Source organism: Jaculus jaculus, chromosome 3, assembly GCF_020740685.1.
Source record: "Jaculus jaculus isolate mJacJac1 chromosome 3, mJacJac1.mat.Y.cur, whole genome shotgun sequence".
Lineage (NCBI taxonomy): Eukaryota > Metazoa > Chordata > Mammalia > Rodentia > Dipodidae > Jaculus > Jaculus jaculus.
Window position 1 is genome coordinate 78,554,501 of NC_059104.1, and position 23,024 is coordinate 78,577,524.

General features: G+C 39.4%; 1 protein-coding gene across 5 annotated transcripts in view; it reads right to left on the reverse strand.

Annotated features, from left to right (window-relative positions):
• Ntm (neurotrimin) overlaps nucleotides 1–23,024 on the reverse strand; it is a 1,010,787-nt gene that overhangs the window by 12,403 nt on the left and 975,360 nt on the right. For 3 of the 5 annotated variants that reach the window (XM_045145449.1, XM_045145450.1, XM_004665495.3), the window contains 3 exons: nucleotides 9,799–9,933; nucleotides 7,778–7,898; nucleotides 3,410–3,561 (listed from right to left, as the gene is read on the reverse strand). In XM_045145449.1, the coding sequence (XP_045001384.1) occupies nucleotides 3,410–3,561; nucleotides 7,778–7,898; nucleotides 9,799–9,933 (408 nt within the window). Of the gene's footprint in view, nucleotides 1–483; nucleotides 520–3,409; nucleotides 3,562–7,777; nucleotides 7,899–9,798; nucleotides 9,934–23,024 lie in introns of all 5 variants that reach the window. The other 2 variants (XM_045145452.1, XM_045145453.1) reach the window with 1 other exon arrangement.

A 23,024-nucleotide genomic window follows, 5' to 3' on the forward strand; every position in this document is an offset into this window, starting at 1 on the left:
TGGGCTCTTCTGGCTCACCACTTTCCTCCCATGGAGAACCTCCTCAGTGAGGTGATTGTGACGTGTTTCATGGAGTGTTTACATAATCATAAGCATGTATTTGATTCTGTTGCTGAGAGGCCATCAGTAGAGTTCTTCTTATGAAAACTTCTTAGTTGGTTACATTGTCTTCTTCCTATGGGTTCAGCTTTAGCCTCTCAACCTTTGCATTCATGCTGGGCTCTCTCTGGGGTTGACAATTTAACAACATGTTATTTGCCTTGTCCCACCTCCCGTACCTCTTGGGCAGTGTGTGGGTAAAGGACAAGTAACAAAAAGAGCTACGGTGAATTTATCCCAGTCCCAGGAATCTTTTTAGTAGCATTCCACCACCACATGCTAAGCAGCTTTACTACTAGAGGAATCAGGAAATCCACAGCAAGTAAAGGGAGAAGATGGGCTTGAGGAAAGGGGAAAGAAAACACAAGGCAAGGGGATACTGACCTTGCAACAAACTTGAGCTTGTAGGCTCATTTAGTTCTAAATCGGGTGAGGGACATACAGGAGAGAAAAATGAAAACAAACACATAGATTATATACAGTAGCTATATATTTGTCATATATAGTTTGTATACTGCCTTTCACAAGCATTTCTGGAGGAATGGTTAAAGAAAGACACAGACACCAACAGTGGTAAAACAAGGTGCAGCACAGGCAACACTGATATGCATTATGCATCTACACACAGGTGGGCTGGGGTGGGGGCAGAGGCAGCAGGCTACGCCTGATAGTTCCCAGTGCGGACATGTTCACTTGTAGCTTGTTCTGAGATCGGGGCCTGGCTGGGTAAGAAAAGACCAGTGCTTCTTTCCAAGTGAGATTTCCCTCCCACATCTTCATCCCCACTGTTTCATTCTAGGAGCCCAACATCAGGAATTTCTTATACCAGGGTGTTGCTATCCTAAAGTGGTGCCTTATGAATCACTGTGATTCAGGAATATGGGTACAGAGGTCTTGAGTCCTGATAGCTCTGAAGTTCCAGATATCAGAAGCTCAGACTCCATTGGTGGATAATGGGAAGGAACATTCTACCTCAATTTTGCATATGCCTACCCAGAAATATATTCACAGTAAAACTTTTCTTCACCAGAATTCTTCACTTTTCAATGTCACATGGAAAGAGTATGTGGTTGATGTGACAAAATGACAATAAATTAGCTGCCTTTCTGTAATGACACTAGGAGAATGAACTTTGTCATGGATGTTGTATGTTCACATAAAGGAGATGTTAGTGCCTAGTCTGCCCTAGTCTGGTTGATGGCTCTTAATGAAAATGACATGGAACATTCCATAATAAACATATTTCTCTATTTGTCAAGGGTTATCACTGATAGTGAGCCTCAATAGTGAGCTTTGGAGCTAAAGTAATGTCTATGCTAGGCTTGGCTTACCTGAGGTGTTGAAAATGGTCATCTTAAACATGAATGGTATTTTACTAATTCCATGGAAGAATAACTTCATGCAATATTTAGACCCCTAAGGAATTGCCTCTCAAGTGAGATTAAAATTATTTTTGTTTCTGATGGACTAAACTTGAAAAGATCTTTGAGATCTCTTCCATTAAGACTATACCCCCATATCACCATTCCTCTTTGGTTGAACTGGGCCTTCTAAATTTATTTGCAGTGGTTACAATCACTTAATAATGAACTATTTGAAGAATCTCAGGCTCCAGAAATCTGAAAGTGACAAGAATATCCTGAATTAATGCTCTCTAACCAGTAGTAGGATGGGAGGGAAAGATACATGCTAATTGCCACACATGAGTCTTAGAAACAAGCATATTTATGCACATGCTTCACCACTTTTGTTATAAAGGTCAGCTACTGCATTCTTAAAACATCCGATGCTTCTCCCCATCCTCACTCCAAGTAGTGTAAGGTGAAGTGGATGGGGAATTTAACGTCAAGGATAAAGCTGACAGAAAAATCAGTTAATGCATCCAAATCATAAAAGAGAGAATTTCCAAGGAGGAGGAAGACAATTTACAGGAATTAAGGCAACTGTGGCTGCAGAGCTGGATGTGGCATGAATTGAAGGCAAGTGTAGGTTAGCCTTAGTTTTGCAAGGCCAGGAAGGATGGGCCCATTCCCTTTTAATCCTGACCCTTCATGCATACAGACAGACACCATCCAAAAGGGTCTGACAAATGTGAGGGAGATGCCAGGTAGATCAATCAACATTGGCACAGCTATGCTCTGATCTGTGTGCTCTGGGATCCAGGTCCATCTTTCCTTCCCTGCCACTCTCAGAGAAGGCTGGACTGTATTTCATATGCTGAGCATGAGGCTGGCGGAATGCGCTTTGGAAGCAGAGATGGTGCTGCAGAGCATAAGCTGCCACCAATGGTTCATGTCAGGGTGGGGGAAGGGGGAGCTCTTGAGACTCTGAAATCACAAGGAAGATCTCAGAATAATAATTTATGTTCATGCCAATTCCCCTCATACCACATTCAATCCTACTTCTCAACCTGAGGGTTTGGAAAAATTCAAAACTCATTAATTGGTGGGGTATGGATAAATTTTCTTAAAAGGCAAACAAAAATTAGCCATGTGTCCTATGTGGAAGATCTACAATCATCAAGGTATTAAAGACACTGCTAACACCTGGAGGCCTTTATCATGAGAGACAGGCATGTGGGTTATTTTCCATAGATACTGCTCCAGTGTGGGTGTCAGTATCTATCTGCAGGCAGCCTTTTTACTGTTTCTGGAACCAATATAGCTGACAGATATGAAATTAAGGCAGAGAAATTTGCCTTAAACATGTTATCACTTCAATAAAGAGTTGTTTAATACATGAACTACTATATGAAACCTTTCAAGATGGTGGCGTGGATGGACACATGTCTTAGTCAGCCACTGACATCAATAGGGAGCTTGAAAAAAAAATCCCCAATTTCAAAATCCTCCTTATCTGTCTCTCTGAAACAAATTTTATTGAGGTCTCAAAACCAGTGATTCTTCTCTTTTGAATGTAATTGAGTTTTCCTTATGTTCCAAAGGCTAGAAGAAGCTACTGAGAAAGGGACTTGTTATACTAACCCAGTGACCAGATTGAGAAAGCAAATAATCTTCCCTGGGTTCTTTACTATTTTACCTGACTATAATTTTTGAATCTGTTTATTAAATATCATCAATGGAATATATGACACTTTTACCATCAACAAAGTTGTCCTGCTCTCTAATTTCCAGACATTTATTTTTTAAAATTTACATTCTTTCCATTTTTTTCTTTTCCCGCTCCCACTGCTTACTTTCATGTCTGAATGGCTCATTTAAGATCCTCATCTTTCCTTCCAAACCCCCTTTCTTCAGTGAGCCATCTATGCCTCACACTGCTCCAGATAATAGGTCAGGTCATAACTCACCAAAGAGCATGATGCTGGCATTGGTGTGACCCAACTTGTTGGAGGCCACACAAGTGTAGTTCCCATAGTCATGTTCGGAGACATTGAAAAAGATGAGTTTTGAGAGGAAAGGTCTGTTTTCCACTTTGACCCCCTTCTTTCCTTCAACCAGTCTAAGACAAATAAGAGAAAAAGGGGTGGGGTGAGTGGAGGAATAAAAAGATAGTTAATTTTTCTCATAGGAAGGAAATAGACTCTAGAAATAATGACATTCTTATTGCTCCCCTATTTGACACCGTCATGACCAGTAGTCATGACACTTAATGATACCATATGTTCTTACAGGGCAACATGAATTGCTGGATATATGTATGAGAGATACTTCTGTTCAGCTGCCTTCTTCCTCTATACTCATGATTCTCACGACTAAGTTCTCTGAAGGCAGGTACATCTTTTATCTGTTTGTTTTAATTTTGTCAGTCACAGCACAACAAACTACTAATCATGTAGCATTCAGAACAATATCATTTATGTTGTGGGTGCTCAGAACTTCCAGCCATGTGGGATTCAGAATAGTATTTGTGTTGTAGGAGCTCAGAAGTATGTTTATGTTTTCTGATGATGGTGATAATGAAGACAGCGATGCTAACCATGACAATGAAAACTCATGCTTCAAGTAGAGGCAACTTGAGTGCTTTGAAAGAACACTTTTTCAGCACCTGAGCAATCAAATCACTCCTTAAGCACTTGAGGCATTCTACAGATAGGACATAATTTTTTTTTTTTTTTTTTTTTTTTTTTTTTACTGTGAAGAGGAAAAGAAAAGAAAATCAGAGAATATTTCCACATCAGAGGGCTCCAAAGGGTGATCCATCCAGAGTAACATTGGTGATCAGTTTGGGACAGCCTCCCTGAGTAATCCATCATGGCCAGAAAGTATGCCATGGGGCTTGTGTTTGCTGTCAGGACAACTAAAGAAATGCCAGTGATAGGAGGAGCAGACATGCTTATAGCACCATGTGCTCCATTCATTGGTAGGTAGAGGTGGCAAGGAGGAAGTAACCATAGATCTTACTAAAGTCATTACCTCCCTCTTCAGAGGGTGTCAGCAATGGATCTTATTACTGCCATGGCTTTGCATATGAACTTATGACCAGTATTCTCCCTTTGGAAAGTTTTCATATGCTGTATTTTATAGAATGAACATTGAGTCCAGATTTATCTTCCCAATAAAACATTTAGTATTCCTTGTCGAGAATCTGATTATGTGCTAAAGGAAGGAAAAATACTGGGTGAGGGGTGAGTATGGGCCTGCATCCTGCAGGATCATAGGGAACATGGAAAAGCACTATATTGCTTGTTTAAGTCTTGGCTAAGGCAGAACTTGCAGAGTTCTGAATGAACATGGGTACAAGGGCAGGGCATACCCTGGGATGGTAGCTGGTAGTATGGTCATCGGTCATCAGTCATCAACCAGAAAAACAACATTCAAGGCAGAAAGGGATAGTGAAGTTCAGGACATCGCTGAGGAAGTGCTTTGCTGACTCTCATGACTATAAAATGTTACCCAGTGTAAGGCATTTCTCTGGAGTCAGACAAGAAGACTCCAGCCTGCCCTGGGTCACAGAATGCTTTTGGCATACGTGACAGGTGCTTTGTCAGTGTCTTAAGGTTCACCCCTGTGATATTACATAATGATGTTCTCCCCCCAAGAAAAACTTGAACAGAAAAGAGGTGATTCTGGCTTCAGGACCCACTCAATTGAAGCCTCTAAAGGTAGGGGCTTTGCTTGCTTTGCATTTGGGGAATTTTCCTCTGGGATCCTCTTCCCCGCTCAACAGCTAGGACAGAAAACTGGCCTGCATACATGGATCTAACTGAAATGTTCACCTGCTCACTCGGGAATGGCAATGCAAGATGAGAGGCCACTTTTCTGTCTCTACCTTGTTAGGTAGAAATCGATCCATTAGGGGATGCGGTCTGAGGGAGGCTCTGCAGGATGTCACCAGGAGTTTCTCTGAGTTAGTCATAGGTATGGATTGCTGATTTGAAAGTGTTTCTGGGGTGAGGAGGAAGCCTTCAACATCAGAACCAAGCTGTGAATTAGATTTCAGCTCCATAGTGGGAAGATACTTATCCCAAGCAGGCTCCCGCTTCACAGCTCTGAAATGTCTTTAGCTAAACAAAGTGTAGGGTGGCCAGCAAGACTTTACAGCTTTTTATAGCTCTTAGGATGGCACAAGTCCCCTTCTCAGATACCTGCACCCCCATTCCATAAAGCTGCAAGCCTTCAGTTTCTTAATTATGTTATAGACTTCTCATTGGCTAATTCTCTTGGGTGGGTGGCATTTTCTAATTCCATTTCATCTCTGCTTGACAACAGGCACAAGAACAGCAGTGGAGTGGCATTAAAATGAAGCCCCAAATATTTATACCCTCAACTTCCAGAAAACTCCCTGTTCCCAACACAAAAACCCCTTTCATTTGCTCTTGATGATGCTTATCAGTGCAAATGAACAGGGTCTAAAATTGTATTTTCCTGGGACAGATGCTATACGCCCCCTGTTACCTGAGACAGGCATTCCTTGGTAGCTCCCATGACACAGACAAAATAAACCATGATGGGGACAAAGAGGTGCTCTTGTCAAGCCAGATGCTGGGATGACAGAGGACCCCTGTCAATGGGACAACACTGGAAATAAATAAATAAGCAAATAATAAACAGAAAATGTGAAAAATCAATGGAAAGGGAGCAAAGGAGAAGCCATGGGAAGAACTTAGAAGAAGCCTCCAAGCTGCCTGAGGCAAGGCTTCTGTGCCAGTACAAGGTTGTTGTCACTGCCTGCCTTCTTGCCTTCTTCAGAGAAAATGATGATGCAGATGGTGACTCTGCAAATTTTCAGATCTTTCTTTTCCATTATATTGTGATTATGTTTTTCTCCCATCAAGAATTTGACAGTGGGGTGCAGGTGATTGATTTTCATTCAGTTTCAGATAACTGGAGGCTCAGGTCCTAGAGTTGCAGCTCAATATTGCTTTGTTTTGGTTTGCTGTTTATTTTAGATCCTAGACCTTTAGCCTCATTTTTTTTTTTTTTTTTTTTTTTTTTTTTAGTGTAGTGTAATACGAAGCATGGTGGGGAAAAAGGATTTATAAGTTCTGAAAAGCACAGCAGCCAGTTCTATTTCTCCTCATCCCTCGGGGATTATGCTCTGTTTGTTCTGCCTCAGCTCTTCCATCTCTAAGATGGGATGTGTGAGGGCTAGGGATCCAGCACAGTTACAGAGTGCTTGAATAGCATGCACAAAGCCCTGGATTTGATCCCCAGCCCCGCATAAAAAGCATCAGGCTGCCTGAGTACACCACCCCTTACTAGAGGCTTCTAGGATATGCCCCTTAAAACTTAGCAAGCACTGCTCCTTACTGAAAGGTTTTGATAAGACAGAGCTTTTATGACAAAACAATTTGGTTTAAATAAAACTCCTTTGTTTACTCATAAAGTAGAAGAATGTGTGATGACTGAGAGAGTACATAAGAAATGAAGGCAATAATGTACTCAGCGTGGCCAATGCCTATGTGCCAGTGCTTTGAAGAATTTCTCCCACTGTTCTTTTGGGACTTTCTTCTTTTTTTAACCTCCCTGGCCTCTCAGGCTCCTTCTTTCCCTGATGCTGTAACCACAAACACCTCAGAATTTTGTTGTATCCCACCTAAACTTTTGTGAAAATATTCTGAAAGCAGACACTGTTTACACATTTATTTGTTGTTCATCCACCTTAAAATAGCACTCGAATGGCAGTAATTGCCATGTTGTCTGGCTGTACAGAGCTGCTGACCCCTGTGCTGACATGCCATTTGATAACTCCTCAAAATGATCACTTTCAGTGACTCACAACAAATGTCCCCATGACAGCTACAACAATGGGAAGGAAGAGAACAGTCTAGACTCCTTTCTCCTATATAGAAAGGACATCTTGGACACAAAGGGAGGGTGCACTGGGGTCACAGACTCTCACGCAGTGTGACTGATAGAATCTGGGAGTGAAGTGAAGACCTGGGAGCTATAGCTAGCTTGTGAGCTCCTCCCACAGACTCAAGAACTTTCCTCACACTCTCATGCAAGTCTGGAAATGTGTTAGCACAACTTTAGGCAGAATGCCACATATTCTTGGTTTATAAAATATTCACAGTCCTCCCAATGCTGCTGGTAGCTTTTATTTTGTGACTTTTGCTTGGCTAAATTATGTTATCTTTTATTCTTGATTCATGACATGAGGCAATCTAAGGGTAGAGTTGAAAACCAAGTCAAGCTTTGTTAGTACTGAGAAAAGTCTTTCATATCATCCCTACCCCCAGGTAGAATAACACCAGGACAGGACAGGACCATACCTCTTGTCATCCTTGTACCACTGGAATTCTGCAGAAGGTACTGCCGAGGCTTCACACTGCAGTGTCCCCTTCTGTCCCACAGGGACACCTGTACCCTTAGCTTCTGAAATATATGGTGGATCTGGAGAAAGAAGATAGTCATTGCTTTTTAAAAACGCATCTTCACATGAGAAATTTTGCCACATACATATTTCAATCAAACTTCTAATCAAGTGCATCATCAAAATTCTGTACACACAGTTACAGAGAAAGGAAACATTCTTTGTGCCACCATAAAGAAAGATAACACCTTTTTAGTATGCATTGTCTCTGTTCTTTGTACAGACAGAACAACTAGCTGTTGAGGAACATTTCCTGCTAAGCCTTTTAACTTTCCTAGGATGGTGGCAATCCATCAAGCCTACACTCCATGGATCGAAAGTCAGAACCTTTAATCAGTCTGAGAGAATCACTGCTCATTTGGCTGTTGCGCCAAAGTGTATCACTTCCAATTCTTCAATTCCCATCAAAAGCTCAGTTACAAGAAACAACATTCATAGAGACTTGCCTGAAGAATATGCAGAGATGACATTCTGAAATAGATTCCTGAGCCATATCAAGCCAAACTGGGTGTGCTTGCTTGGTCTGTATCATTTGGACTCTCTACCTAGTTACCTGTAGTATTCCTGAAGTTTGCTCTAATGGACATTAACAAACTGCCACAGTAAACTTACTGATCAGTTTTAGGATGGTCCTCTATAGGATTTTATTGACACTATGCTAGTGTTGATTTGTGGAGATCCTGAAGAGCATTTTCTCTAGGGTCAAAGTACTAGGAAAAGGGCAATGTTGCACCCAAGAAATATAACTTGCTTTTATCGTATGGATAACACAAATCTTAGAGCAGATAAATTTCCTCTCTTTGCTTCAGAAATACAAAGCAAAATTCTGGATGTCTGTGAACCAAGAAAGTTAGTGATATTTATTTTATGAGCTGATTTTTTTCCAGAACTTTTTACTCATTTTTCATACTATGTTTTTCCTTTGTTCCATTTCTTTAGTTTTAGTGTCACTGTTAGATGTAAATAATCTAAAGTCCCTTAAGAACAGGGTCAAAATAATAAGATGGAAATGGTAGCATTTTATATCTACTTCCACGATACTTATAATGTAATTATTATCTAGGTTCATATTTGAGCAATGATCCATGTAGTCTACAATATCTTATACTATGGAGTGTTAATTGGTTAATTAATTACTTAATACTATAATATTCTTCTCTCTCCCATTTCTGCTTAAGTGAGGGAAAGAGACTTCTATGGTCCTGGCCTAGATCTTGGGCTTTGTTCTGTAATAAGAGAAAACATTCAGAAAGATTCAGGAAGCGAAGTTAATACATTTATCAGGGAACCAAGAAATGAATCAGTGAGAGAAAGGTCAAAGTTTTAAGTAGATCAATGTCAGAGACAATTTGCATAGATGACAAAAGAAGAATGGATTCACAACAGAAGCCTAAAAAAGTATTGTTTAATTCTGTTTGAATTTTTAAAAATCAATTTTTAAAAGTATATTTTCTAATATTTACATTTGTATATATATATATATATATATATATATATATATATATATATGTCATATATATCAAAATCTTCATTACAAAAGGATGAGCTACAACAACCATAACACAGCTGTTGTAATAATTCCTGTATATATGCTTGCACATTTTTGTCCTACCGGATGTATGGGGCAGATTTGAATGATGCATTTACATAGAGTATCCACTTAATGCCATTTAGTGACTTTGCATATGCATCTGTAAGTTTGTTGTTACATAATATTACTATCAGCTACATTTTGTTACTATAATATGATGACACCTGCAGCTGTCAAGAACATGACTTTGGATTTGCTACTCTTGAAAGCAAAGTGATGAAAATGATGGGAGGTATTTGTTCTTCATGCTGCTAACTAGGTCATTTCTGTGGTCAAGAGAGCAGGCTGGCCTCACACACATGTGAGACGGTGTTGCCAAGGCCACTCACAGTTCACGGTGACCTTCACTCTTCGTACCACTGGTGCAGCCACATCATTGGAGGCACTGCATTCATAGTCCCCAGACTGCTCCCGGGTGATGCCCTGAATTTCCAAGTATTCATCTTCACTCACAAAGCCAACAGCTGCAAGAAAAAGAGAAAGGTAGAGTGCAATGGGATAAGGGCCAAAGGTACATATTAGAAAAGTATGACCTGGTGATGGGTGAAGAACTGTGTCACTTGTAAATTCAAAGTTTTAGGAACAATGAGATTTTCACTCCCCTTTCTCTCTTACCCCTCACCATGTTTTTCCTCAGCTCCCATTGTACTGCAATGCCTGTGCTCATACCAAATAAGGCATGCACATAGAGAATTAATGGTTTCTTCATAAGTGATTTATACTTTTGAAATTTACATTGCAGTGATATTGTTGCATGGACCATCTCTGGGACTGGAAGAGGCACCTTAACTTTTTCTGACCTCCAGGCATCACTTGGACTGAGCTCTGGATGCTGGGCTGCTGACTATGCCCCTGGGAAGAGGCAACTGAAACACTACACTAGCAGTCTTTCTCTCTCTCTGTATATATATATATATCTTTCTCTCTTACACACACACACACACACACACACGAGCTGAGAAAAATTTATCCAATAAATGTACCTATGCTTTCCACCAGACAGGCAGAAGTCAGTTTTCTGAACTTATCTGGTAGCTCATTGTTAAGACCTAAAGGACAAACCCAGAGTGGGATCCACATCTGAGGCTCAACTGAAGTTGAGCAAACAGCAAGGAGATATGGGTATAAATCTTTCCCCCTCAGTCATTCAGAGTCTTGATTTGATTTCTCTAATGAAAAATCATGAAGAATAATCCATGTCACTTTTGGATTCACACATGACCCTTCTTAGGCATGAGTTAGGCCAAGGTTGAGGCTTTTCTATTTACTATCGTGTGACTGGCTCTTGTGCTTCCTGGGTGAACCTAAACTCACTGTGTTTCCAGGTTGGCCTTGAACTTTTGATACCCCTGCTTCTATCCCCAGAATACTGGCATTGCAGGCATGAAATACCAGTTACAGCTAAGATTGGGTCATGTAAGATACATTTCAAATTATCTTGTAGCAGATTATCTTCATTGCCAAAATAAATAACAAAAATGCTGTTTGCATTTTTATCTTATCTGCTTAATGAGGATAATTAGGATGGAAATATTCTAAATCAGGATAATGTTAAAAAATGACAGAGGTTACCATGAATTATTCTGAGAAAATAAGGTTAAATCAGATTATCTCTAGCAACTGAGAAATGCTTTCCCAGGCAGAATATACATAACATTCCTAACAACCTACTGGGTTATTTAGAGCAGCATATAAAAAAAAAATTAGTATACAGGAAAGCATTTTGGTAACTTTCATGCACTGCCCTCCTTGTGCTGGAGTTTCTATTCCTATAATCTTCTGGGAGATACATATGGAGGTGATGTGAAGCTCTGTTCATATGGGTAGTCCAAAAGGAAGAGGACTAAGGGATTTTTCTATCTGGGTCATAAAAGCTTACCATAAGGTCCCATGTTTCTACTTTCTCGGAACATGAAACTGGTAGAAACAAGAAATTAACATAGTATAAAGAATGATGTAAAAGGCATGGGGTAGCTATGTGTGATAGTACTGTCATCATTTTTTTTTTCATGAAAACAGTAACAATAGGAAAAAATAACAACAGTAAGGAAGGGCACCACTGCGTGTTCACTCCGCTGCCAATCCTAAATTGGTGTCATAATCCAGCAATAGGTTTCAGATTTAAGGAAATTACATTATATAAGTATAGATATTCTCTGTCCTTTATAAATTATAGAGAAGGAAACAAACTACCAATATCAATCATAACATACAGGAAAGAGACATGTAAAAGGCACAAAGAGGGGATATATTAATACCTAGAAAAGAGGACCCAAAGTCTAGTATATGGAGAAGACCAAAGCTTGAACCCATAAAAATTACAGTGCCAGTCTTTAAGAAACTTGAAATTATCTCCACATTGAGTTTTAGTATGCATCTTCAGGAGAAAATACCAAACTTGGTTCGAGGAAAGGTAGAGGAAATGACCAAAAGCTTGAGTGGACAATTTGTGATTCCTCTTCTCTGGCTACTGTTTATTTGCTACCAAACCCAGGCTTGCATTTCAGATCTTTTTGCACTAGGATGCTATAATTACTGTGGAAAGCATCTCAGAGACCATGTCACACTTAATATTCCCATTAATTTTAAATGGTAGTCCTTGGTACATATGTGTGGCAATTGGTGTCATATTTTAATTAGGTTTGCCCTATACCATCTGAAATTAATAATAGCTCGAATTACCAGTGTAATTTATAAATTAACAGTGCCTCAGCATTAGGAAATAAATTATCTCTGGACAGCTGTTTCTAGATTCTTCTCCAGTGTCACAGCAGTGATTGGTGGTCCCCAGGTCCCTGGTGCACTGTAGAACAACAATAGGGAAATAAAATACACAGCGTTTTCTTGGCCACTTGTTCTCTCCACCTAAAATTTGTGTACTCTTTAATTCTACAGCAACAGATGAACACACTATATCACTGCACTGAGATTTGCACAGGCCAAGCTGTGATGAGCTTGCTTGTGGACATCCAAAAGGAAGAGCATTTGGGGAGGATTACACCCATAGACTAACATGCAAGCTCACAAATGTTGGGCCATCAAAGCCAAGCACACATGAAGCATTCACAGTGATGTAGGGTTATAATACATGTAGAGTTTCACCTATCCTTTTGAGGTCTTATGGAAGGAAAGCTGTTGGATTGCATAAGATTTGGGGGAGCAGGTAGTCTCTAGTGACCCTGACACTTACAACCTTCAACCCTCCATCAACATGTAACATTATTGGGTAAAAATTACACCGATCTTCTGAAAATATCACCATGCTCATGTCAAATCTCTTCAGACACTAGAATTGGCTGTGTATTTTCTTTAACAGATTCCACTTCCCTCCTACCAAAATCCTTAAGAAAGAAACCCTCTGCATAGATCCAAGTTCAACTCACTTTAGTATGAAGAAGATAGACCATCTCTGTAAATAGCAGAAGTTTGGAATCACACACAACCATGCTACACCTTCTAGTTTCCCAATGTAGTTACTTAACTCCATTACACCACTATTTCTCTTGTACAGTACAGTAATATCTGTGCTTACAATGCTGCTGTGAGAGATGGTTGCTATGCTACATGAATGCTGCTATGAGAGACTATGGGGGATGGTTGCAATGGTACATTATTGCTGTTGTGAAGAATAGTTACTGTGCTACACCAGTGCTGTTGTGAGAGACAGTCTCAGTAGGCACCCATTCCGGTAATTTTGCTATAATTACTGATACTCCTTAACACTCTCATGAATCTTAACAAGCGCTACTACTGCTCATCTTAGATGATCTCATCTCCATGGACTATTCTTGTCTACCCAAGTAAATCATACCCATGCCCAAACTCTACCTTGTCCATAAAAATGGCCTACTTTTCTGGAGCTGGAGAGATGACTTGGCATTTAAAGCATTTGCCTGTGAAACCTAAGGACCGCAGTTCAATACCCTAGGGCCCATGTAAGCCAGATACACATGTGTCAGGAGTTTGTGGCAGGAGGCCCTCACATGCCCATTCTTTTTCTCTCTGCCTCTTCCTCTCCCTCTCCTTTTCTCTATCTCCCTCTCTCTCTCTCTCATAAATAAAGAAATAAAATATTTTTAAAATGCCTATTTTTCCAAGTATGTGCCTCTGTCCACTAGAAAGTATGCTTAAGACCTAACAGTTCAGATGTGGATGCATTCAGAAGTAGAGGGTTATTTATTTCTTTATTTATTTTTTAGAAACAGAGTCTTACTCTGTAACATAAACTGGTTTCATATTTGTGGCAATCCCTGTGCCTCAGCTATGTAAGTGCTGGCATGACCAGCATGAGTCACCACACCCTGATTGGAAATGGTTTATAAAGTAATCAAGGTCAACGTGGTATTAGAGTGGTCTTTCACTTAATGTAATTGGTTCACCCTAACAAAAGGAAAGCAATCATACCAAAGCATATGGGGAGAAGACGGAAGACAGCTAAGAGGTAAGGAATATTGGTTGTCTTCACAAGCCAGGGTGTTTTAAGGTTTTTCAGTATATAGCAAACCTAGGAGAGGTGAGGGAGAAAATCTACCATAGTTGTCAGACAAAGCATGGACTGAGAAATACTTTTATTTCAGATTTAAGCCACCAGAATAGTGAGATAATGAACTTCAATTGTTTTAAGGTACTCCAATTTTGTACCTTGTATGGCATCCCAGAAGCACCAGCACATGCCCTTTTATCTTCAACTTTTGGTACATCTGAGGTGTATACATACATATACATATGCATGTATGAATATGTATCCTTGTTTCAGGCAAGTTTGAACAATATTTTTCAAAATTCATAAAATAATTCATTTAAAGAGCTTAAGGGCATAGCAGTGGGTGCAATATCACATAGTTGGTATGCTAGGATGAAGACATACGTACTAGAGGAGAACTCCCTAGTGTGGGTGTGGAATTTATATACTTCTGGGTCACCTCACACACACTGAGTGAAAATATCCTGGGGTAATTTCTGTAGACTTACCAGTACATTGTCATGTGTAGTCCCTGCTCCTATAGCTGCAAATGTGTATTCTAACAGCTATTTCCTGTGGCACACCCTGGTCTTATCTTTCCAATGTTGTTGAACTTCTTAAAAAGTAAGGAACTTTGTCATGGTTGTTTCTGGCTCTCAAGGTACTTAGGAAACTAGTTTACATGACTTTAAATTTATCAACTTCCTGTTGATCCAGTAACTGACTAAAGACCTAGAAGAACAAGTTGAATTCAACCAAAAGCAAGAAGACCCATGTTGTTCCGCAGCACTCACATGATGGTTTCTAAAGCTATGTTGCTTCTAGCACCCATCCTTCACATAGTATTTTTTATTTTCTACAACAATACATTCCTATTTAAGTTTTAACAGAGCAGATTTTCTTTAAATATGTGATTTTAAAAGGTGATACAGCATTCGGTATAATTTTTATTTAGTCTCAGTGCCAATTATTTTCTCAGATGAATGTGTGCTACACTTAAAACTGTAGACCAATGAGAAGGTATGTCTTACCTAATAGAAGATTGTCTCACAGCCAAGTTTTCCAGGAGTCTGCTATTTCTTTAGTGGTCTGATGAGCCGAATATCAACGTGAAGCATGCTATGATCCTTCTGTCCCACAAGTGTCTTTTACTGTGGCTCCATAGTCAGTATCTAGTGAGGGCTTTGTGCAGTCCTTGAGCCTGAGAGCACTGACACAGGGCACAGGGTAGAGCAAAAAATGTGACACAGAGGTCACCCTTGCACTGCTCAGCTGGACAAGGCTGGGGTTATGTGCACTGCCCTCAAAATCTCCATAGTATGTGCTGCAGCAGGCTGAAACTATTAACATGAAATTGGCTTGTACACTGTGGTACAGATAATGGCCATCTACAGAGAAAGCCGCCAAAGGCCTGAGATGAGGCCCAAGCAAAATGACCGAATAAACTGCAGACGATAAGTAACACTGCCCTTGCTGCAATGGGCAGGCATGCCTCCAGATGCATCTCACCTCCTGGAGACTGGGCTGGCAGCCCACTATTCTGTAAGATGGGAACATTATTCAACCTTACAAGATTGCTGTGCAACCAAAATGAGCAAATATGTAGAACATAGTAAACCCTCAGAAAATGATAGCTATCATGACCATTAGTTTTTTTTAGTGTGAACTAACTTTGAGCACATATACTAAATCTTTGAGACAAGAAAATATCAACTTAGAAATGAAAGGAAGATCAGATCACTGTGTTGCTAGTAGGAACATAGTAATAAACTTTACAAAGGAATCATCGTATATCCTTTAATTAGAAAGTTCTACTCTTTTCACTTAAAATGGGATTTGACTTACAAGAAATGCAATTTCTCAGGATCATTTCTTCTTAAAAGAAAATCAAGTATAGTTGCACAGCATAGAGGAGACCTGCTGAGGGTGTGCAGAACATCTCTAACTCTACAGTGAAGAAGAACATATTAGATGCATTACACACACACACACACACACACACACCCCACAGTTTTCTTTTGGACCTAGATAGTGGGGCTGATAGAAAGAAGAATTTGATGATCTTTCCAAGAATGGGTGAATTAAAAAGATATATTTTATAGAAAAATTTCTGGAAGACTCCAAACTGAAGAATAAGACTGAAAGAATTAGTGAGAAAATGACTTTTAGCATAAACACAGGGACTACCTTTTGGAAATGCCACAAGCCTAATTGTTCCAAATGGCCAGCTTCTGTCTTTAAGAGCACTTCCTTAAGTAGGTTAGTGTTGGTTATTAGTGACTTGGTGACTGATGCCATAGAACATACATTTAGCAGTGGCCCTATGCCAGTTCCTATGTGCATTCTCAGATGTCTGTTTCACATGGATTTTTCTCATTCCTGGGAAGTACATTACAGCATTTTTTAAAGAACACAATAAGTGCCTCTGCTCCTCTGTCATGTCAGTGTGTCATTTTCATGGTGTCCTGTATATAATATAACGTTTCCCAATTGCCTTCATGTTCACTAGATTAGACCTTCTGTTGAGATCAAAGTGGAAACTGATAGTCATAAACTTAATTTCTTGACATTATTGCATCATAAAGCAACACAGATTCAATTAAAACTGTGTAAACTGACGCTAGCTATAAATAGCATATATACATATGCAATGTGTGTACAAACACACATACATATCAGCATCTGAATATAGACCATGCACATAAAACTCACTTGGTGGTTGGAATTGAATACATGCCTATATTTGAATACTGTGACATATGCATATGTAAACTATTATATTTTATAAATATAAATAAGGAAAAGAATAAATCTCTTTAGTACTTTGGATTGGCAATAATAATAATCTGGGAATAATAATCAGCTACATAGTGAAAAGTATCTGCAGCCAACAATGTAACTCTATGTTGGGTCGTCCTTTTACTTCCCGGAGCCAGGCCCTACACAATGTTTTCTTAGGAAAGGTCATCCCTTGACTATTGGAATGATGCTCCTGTTCAGGTAGATGTTGCCCCAAGGCCACTTGGTTTTTGGAAATAGTACCCTTTCTCTGAGCTGTCTAATGGAGACTTGGGAGCATTCTTTGTGCGTAATGCCATCAAACTCAGAATGTACACAGCCAAATGTCTGGAACCCGGATATTTGCAGCAGTGCAGCTGATGGCTTCTTAAAATAAATAAATAAATAAATAAATAAATAAAAGATAAATCAGCTTTTCATCTGTAAACTCAGCCAATTTGATCTGAAAGACCTTGATAGAGGATAAATTTAGAAGCCAGGAGTGTCATGTTACCTCAGACTCTGGTCTCCCATATTCTGACTTTCAAGAGAGGAGTCAGTGTAGAGTGCTGAGAAATGCAAAAAACTGAACTGTTTGCCCACATTAATTTAAGACAGTTCTGTTTTCCTTTTTCATTTACTTAGAGGCTCCTAAAGAGTTAAGGTTATACTGAAAAGGAGAGGGTAAACTTAGGTCTACTTTCGGCAGTCTCCTTGACTATAGCCTTCAACAGTATTGGAAGTAGAAAGCTGGCACACTGGTATCCAGGATTTTCTTATGAAAACACCCATTTCAGTAAGGAGTTGCTGGCAATAACACTCCTAATTCTGCCTTCAACAACATATCTTCTCCAGAAAAGCTTCACCCCCTAAATTTTTCTCAGCTGAGGACCAAGCATTCAAACACATGAGCTAATATGGGGACGTCTACTTCAAACTACCATGAAGACATTCTACTCTTTTACCAAAAACAGACCCCGCACTAGCCATCAGTTAACAACTTTACTATGGTCCTTTTCATTACTCTTGTGATAGTTCAATCCAAATTTGTATTATCCCTCACCTCCACAAGGAAAAGTCCTCAAAACATAGCTGATGAGAGGAATTTGGTTGCAAACATATAGCAATAGCATAGCCATCTTCATTAAAGCTTCATTAAAGATTTTGAGGAGGATGGAAGTGAAGCAACTTAGAGATAACCCTTCAGAAATCAGACATGCATATCTGGAAATTTCTTTGTCATTTAAAAGGGAAAGCCTTTCCCATCAAAGGCTGACAGATGTGGTGTAGGAAAGGCTCTGTCTACACTCACGAAGGCCCTTGAGTTGTGTTTGAATTTTGTTCTCACAAGTAGGAGATGGCATAGACTTGGGTTGTGATTGATGAGCCCTTAGGTGTCTTGTTCTCATAGGGAGGAGGGAGATATGACTTTCCTTTCAGAAATGACATTATCAGATGCACAGCAAAGTGTAGCTACTCCTGGAGAATCCTATTTATTGGTGACTATGAGAGCAAAATGCCATGACAAGGTGATCAATTTGTTGAAGGCAGGGAGTAGAGAAGCTGAGATGGAGTCATATCTATAACTAAGATAACCGAAGGGATATTCAGGCAGGTTCTGTAAGAAAATGACAAGACACTATCCACATTAGGGGTAGCAACAATTGTGTGTATTTCCAATTGGTAGAGGAACCATATTGGCCCATGTGTGTAAAAGAAAAATAAGGAAATTACATATATGTAGACATAGAAGAGCAGGAGAATCATCTAAATTAGGATCATTTGGGCACAGAATAAGGGAAAACTTACTTATAGATAATTACAGTCTTTATGAAAAAGAAAGTGTGATTGCAAACAGTTGTCAAAACCTATTCACCAACACTTCATACCAAAATTGTTAGGGTCCATCTGCTTGTGAATTTTCTACCCTCTGGTCTTTCTTCTGTTAGACACAGGTAAAATTCTCAATCACACAAAAATTACAACAGGAACAAGAGAACAAATGAAAATCAAAGGAAGGTCTGACTTAGTTTTTATGGGATACATGTGTGTATATGTGTGTGTTCCTGCATATGAGTGTGGATGCACACATGCCATGCATGTGCATGGAGGTCAGAGGACAACTTCCACCTCAATTTACACAGGATATCCTGTTCACTGCTGCATTTCCCATGCTAGTTGGGTTGTGAGTTTCTTCACTTCTTGTTGTTTGGTATGGTATGCAAAGGCTCTATGAGCCAGTCCTTCTCTACTTTTCCAGATTTGTTCATTATTCACTCTTCTCTTCAAAGCCATCACACATAGCAGAAACTCTCTTACAATATTAACCAGGAAAATTATCTATGATTTGAATTTTCTCCTTCTTTGGACTCTAATATCAGCTTTGTCATTCTCCAACAACTATGCCAGCTTCGAAGTCATTTGAGAGAGCATTGCTCTAGAAGCCCTGTCTTAACCACCAAGCTACCTTCCTTCTCTTCACCCAGGTTATGTTTTTGTTTGTTTCTAGTTGACCATTAATCACACTGCATCATTGTCGACTACTTTCAGCAGAAAATGTGAATCATTTAGTTATATTATGTCTCTAACATCTGCAATAGTGTTCAGACAGAAGCGTATCAAATAAGGCCCAGTACCGAATGAATGAACTGGCTACTGTGATTTTGGGTGCTGATATAGTTAACATCATGCATTATTTTCATTTTTTTTTGGTGACTTCTGAGACAATAATAAATATTCATTTGCAAGATTTTTGCTTGTTTGTTTGATTTTACTTTTTGTGCACAATTACACTTTGGACACATTAAGAGAGTTCTAAGAATGCCGCATTTCCCAAGGGGAAACTATCTTTACTAATTTAGGTCTGAAGTGAATCAGAAGAGAGCCATGTTTGGCTACCTACAAAATAACCTTCCTTAAATACCCTCCTTGTTAATATCTCTGCTTCCTGGTTATTCAGATGCAGCATGCAATAATCAGAAGAATCTCAGTGAGCTTTCTTGTGCCATCAAATCCGTTGACTTTTTTTAATTTTTATTTTTTTCCTGAGTAGAATCAGCTTGGTGATTCAGCTCTATTTGTAATTAGAAGGGAAATGATTGCAGAGAATGTGATTAGGCTCTTTACCTTTCTGGGACAGGCAGGGAAAAAGTGCTGCCATCAACATGAAATGGGTCTCTACAGAAAAAGTGGAGCCTCTGTGTCACATGTCACACAGACAGCAGCTCTATGCAAGAAGTAGAAGTGGCACAGGAAGAGGTGGTTTCAATCAAGAGCTGCTTCTGATGAAGCAACTGCACTCTGCCTGATAGGGGAGTGTAAGATCACTGGACCACTCCCATTATCTGCTTCAAGATATTTGAAGCCTAAGATATGCATGAAGCTTTCCTGATCTAGAGACTGTGCCTGCCACAGATAGTAGTGCATTCTTCCTGCTTCTAAATCACAGGAATACCCAAAGCTCAACTCTTCAAATCTAGTAACTCCTTTCACACAATTCTAGTGAGTGGGATACAGGAACACTTTACTTGATCAGCACCCAAAATGTTACTGCTCTTTGAAGTGAAAGACCTAACAGTTTTGAATGATCAATCTGAAAGTTTTTTTTTTTTCTTGTTTAATTACCATTCTCACTCTCAATTTTTGTAAACTAATTACCATGCCTAAAATTTGCCTGGTACTTTCCATGGTGTGGTAAATTGATGGAAAGGGAATGCGTAAATCAACCAATAGCATAAGGAGCTGCAAATGGGAAGAGGAAAGCACAGGGGAGAGGAAGAAAGGCCAGAAGAAGAGAGAAGAGAAATTCAGGAATCATAAGCAGGTGATATTAAAAGAAGAAAAGCAAGAGGTTGCTAAAGGCAAGGTCTTAGTTGCTTAGGTGAATCAGATGCTTGTCTGTATCCTCACAGAAACACACAGCCTTGGCCACTCCTAGGGAGGAGTACACTACAGTCACACTTCAGAAGTGCCTGTAACAAGACCTTGCATGGCATGGCTGTCAGCCCATGATGCTTTCAGGTCTCCAACACTAGACTGACTTAGCACTTTTCTCCCACAGGCCAAACCTCTAGAATAGGGCTAGCTAACTTGCTTCTGTAAATGTTAAAGTAAGGCCAAGCATCATGGTGTACACCTTTAATCCACCACTCCAAAGGCAGGGGTAGGAGAATCACTGTGAGTTTGAGGCAAGTCTGAGACTATATAGTGAATTCCAGTCAGCCTGGAGAAGAACAAGACCCTACCTGAAAAAAATAAAATAAAATCAAAGTGGTACATATTTTAAACTTTGCAGACCATATAGCCTCTATACTATTAAACTCTGTCAATGATTATGAAAGTTGACAGAATATACATGAATGGGGTGAGACAGAATCTCAAAGCAGTTTAGTTTTGATTTGCATGTCCCTGAGGGCTAAGGATGTTGAAATCTTTTAAAATTATATATTTGCAATTTATATTTCTTTATTTGTTAACTCTAAATTCATTTGATTCTCCCTTTTATTATTGTCACATTTTTGTAGTTCCTTATATTGTCTAGGTATTAACCCTTCATCTAAGGGAGGGTGGTAGAATATGTGACATGAAAAAGGAAGGGGAACAATGGGGGTGGAATAGTACAGTGGAAATGGAGACAGAAATAAAAGAGAGGAGTGTCAACTAAAGGAGGGGTCAACCAAAAATAAACAAAATACAAAAATGGCACAATTGGGCTGGAGGGATGGTTAGTGGTTAAGGTGTTTGCCTGCAAAGCCAAAGGACCCAGCTTTGATTCTCCAGGACCCACGTTAGCTGGATGCACAAGGGGGCACATGTGTCTGGAGTTCATTTGCAGTGGTTGGAGGCCCTGGCATGCCCATTCTCTCCCTCTCTCTCTCTCTCTCTCTCTCTCTCTCTCTCTCTCTCTCTCTCTCTTCTTTGTAAATAAATAAATAAAAATAAAATATTTTTAAAAGTTAAAGTAAAAGAGAAATACTTGAGTGGTATTGAATTTCAGCAGTTTTATTTATAAACAACAGCATCTCAATTTCATTTTTTAGTTTATGTTTTAGCTACGATACAAAGTTTAGTATCATTCATTCAGACATCTTCTGAATGTGATGATCCTCAGTTATCACTAGAGTTAGCTCCAAGACCTACTAAGAATACCAAGCTGCACGTATGTCCCATAAAAATGTCATAGCACTTTTTGTTGTTGTTATGTGAGAGAGTGAGAGCAAGAGAGAGTAAGAGAGAGAATGGACCAAAGTCTCCAGCCACTGCAATCAAACTCCAGACATGTGTGCTCCCTTGAGCATATGTGTGACCTTGTGAGCTTGAGTCACTTTGTGAGTCTGGCGTAAGTGGGACCTGAAGAGTTGAACATGAGTTCTGAGACTTTTCAGACAAGCACCTTTACTAGTAAGCCATCTCTTCAGCCCCCATAGGATTTTCAAATCACCTATGTGTGTCCTACTTTATATTTTAAAAGTATCTCTAGATTTTCTGTGACTTCTCACACAGTACAATGCTATATAAATATTCTGTCACACTATGTTGTTTAGGGAATAATGACAAAAATAAATAGTCTTTTCATTCTTTAAACATAGTTAATATTTTTCAAATATTTTTGATTGTAGGTAGTTAAGTTCACAGATACAGAATCTGTAAATACAGAGGGTCAAATGTATTCTTTTGATTGATACTCGAGTACTCAAAACTGAGACAAAATATTTTAACTTTTGCCATAAAAAGGTGATATCAGGCTGAATTTGGTCCATTGGCTATAATTCACTGACCTTTGCTCTGAAAAATTTAATACAAAACTTCCATGAGTCTCATATCCCACTGTTCAGTTAGCCCTTCCTCGGTCTTCTACACCCTTCATCTCCTTTCACAACACTATCATTCTGGATCCTGGACTTCTTGAGTAGTAGTTCACTTGTGTCATTGTATTCTTGGAGAGATGCCTGCTTCTCCCTGCCAGGCTTGGTCTGAGAGTAAGCATGCCCCTGCAGAGAACTTCTGGAGGATGCTACAGATCTTCAAATACCACACCTCACTTATTGTTGGATATTGTCCTTGATTTCTGACCAAACATAAAGAGTACAGAATTTTCAGTTGCTATGGAATTGAGGTCACATCTTCTAGATTGAACACCTTGCCTCTTGGCTTGAGGTTTCCATCTTCAGCCCAATGCCTACTATTATTCTCACAGATGTGGGTCCCAGATATGTAACTGGTCAAAACCCACACCCTTTCATTCTTTTTTGTTAATTTTTTTGGTTTATTTTTATTTACTTGTTTGAGAGCAATGGACAGAGAAAGAGGCAGAGA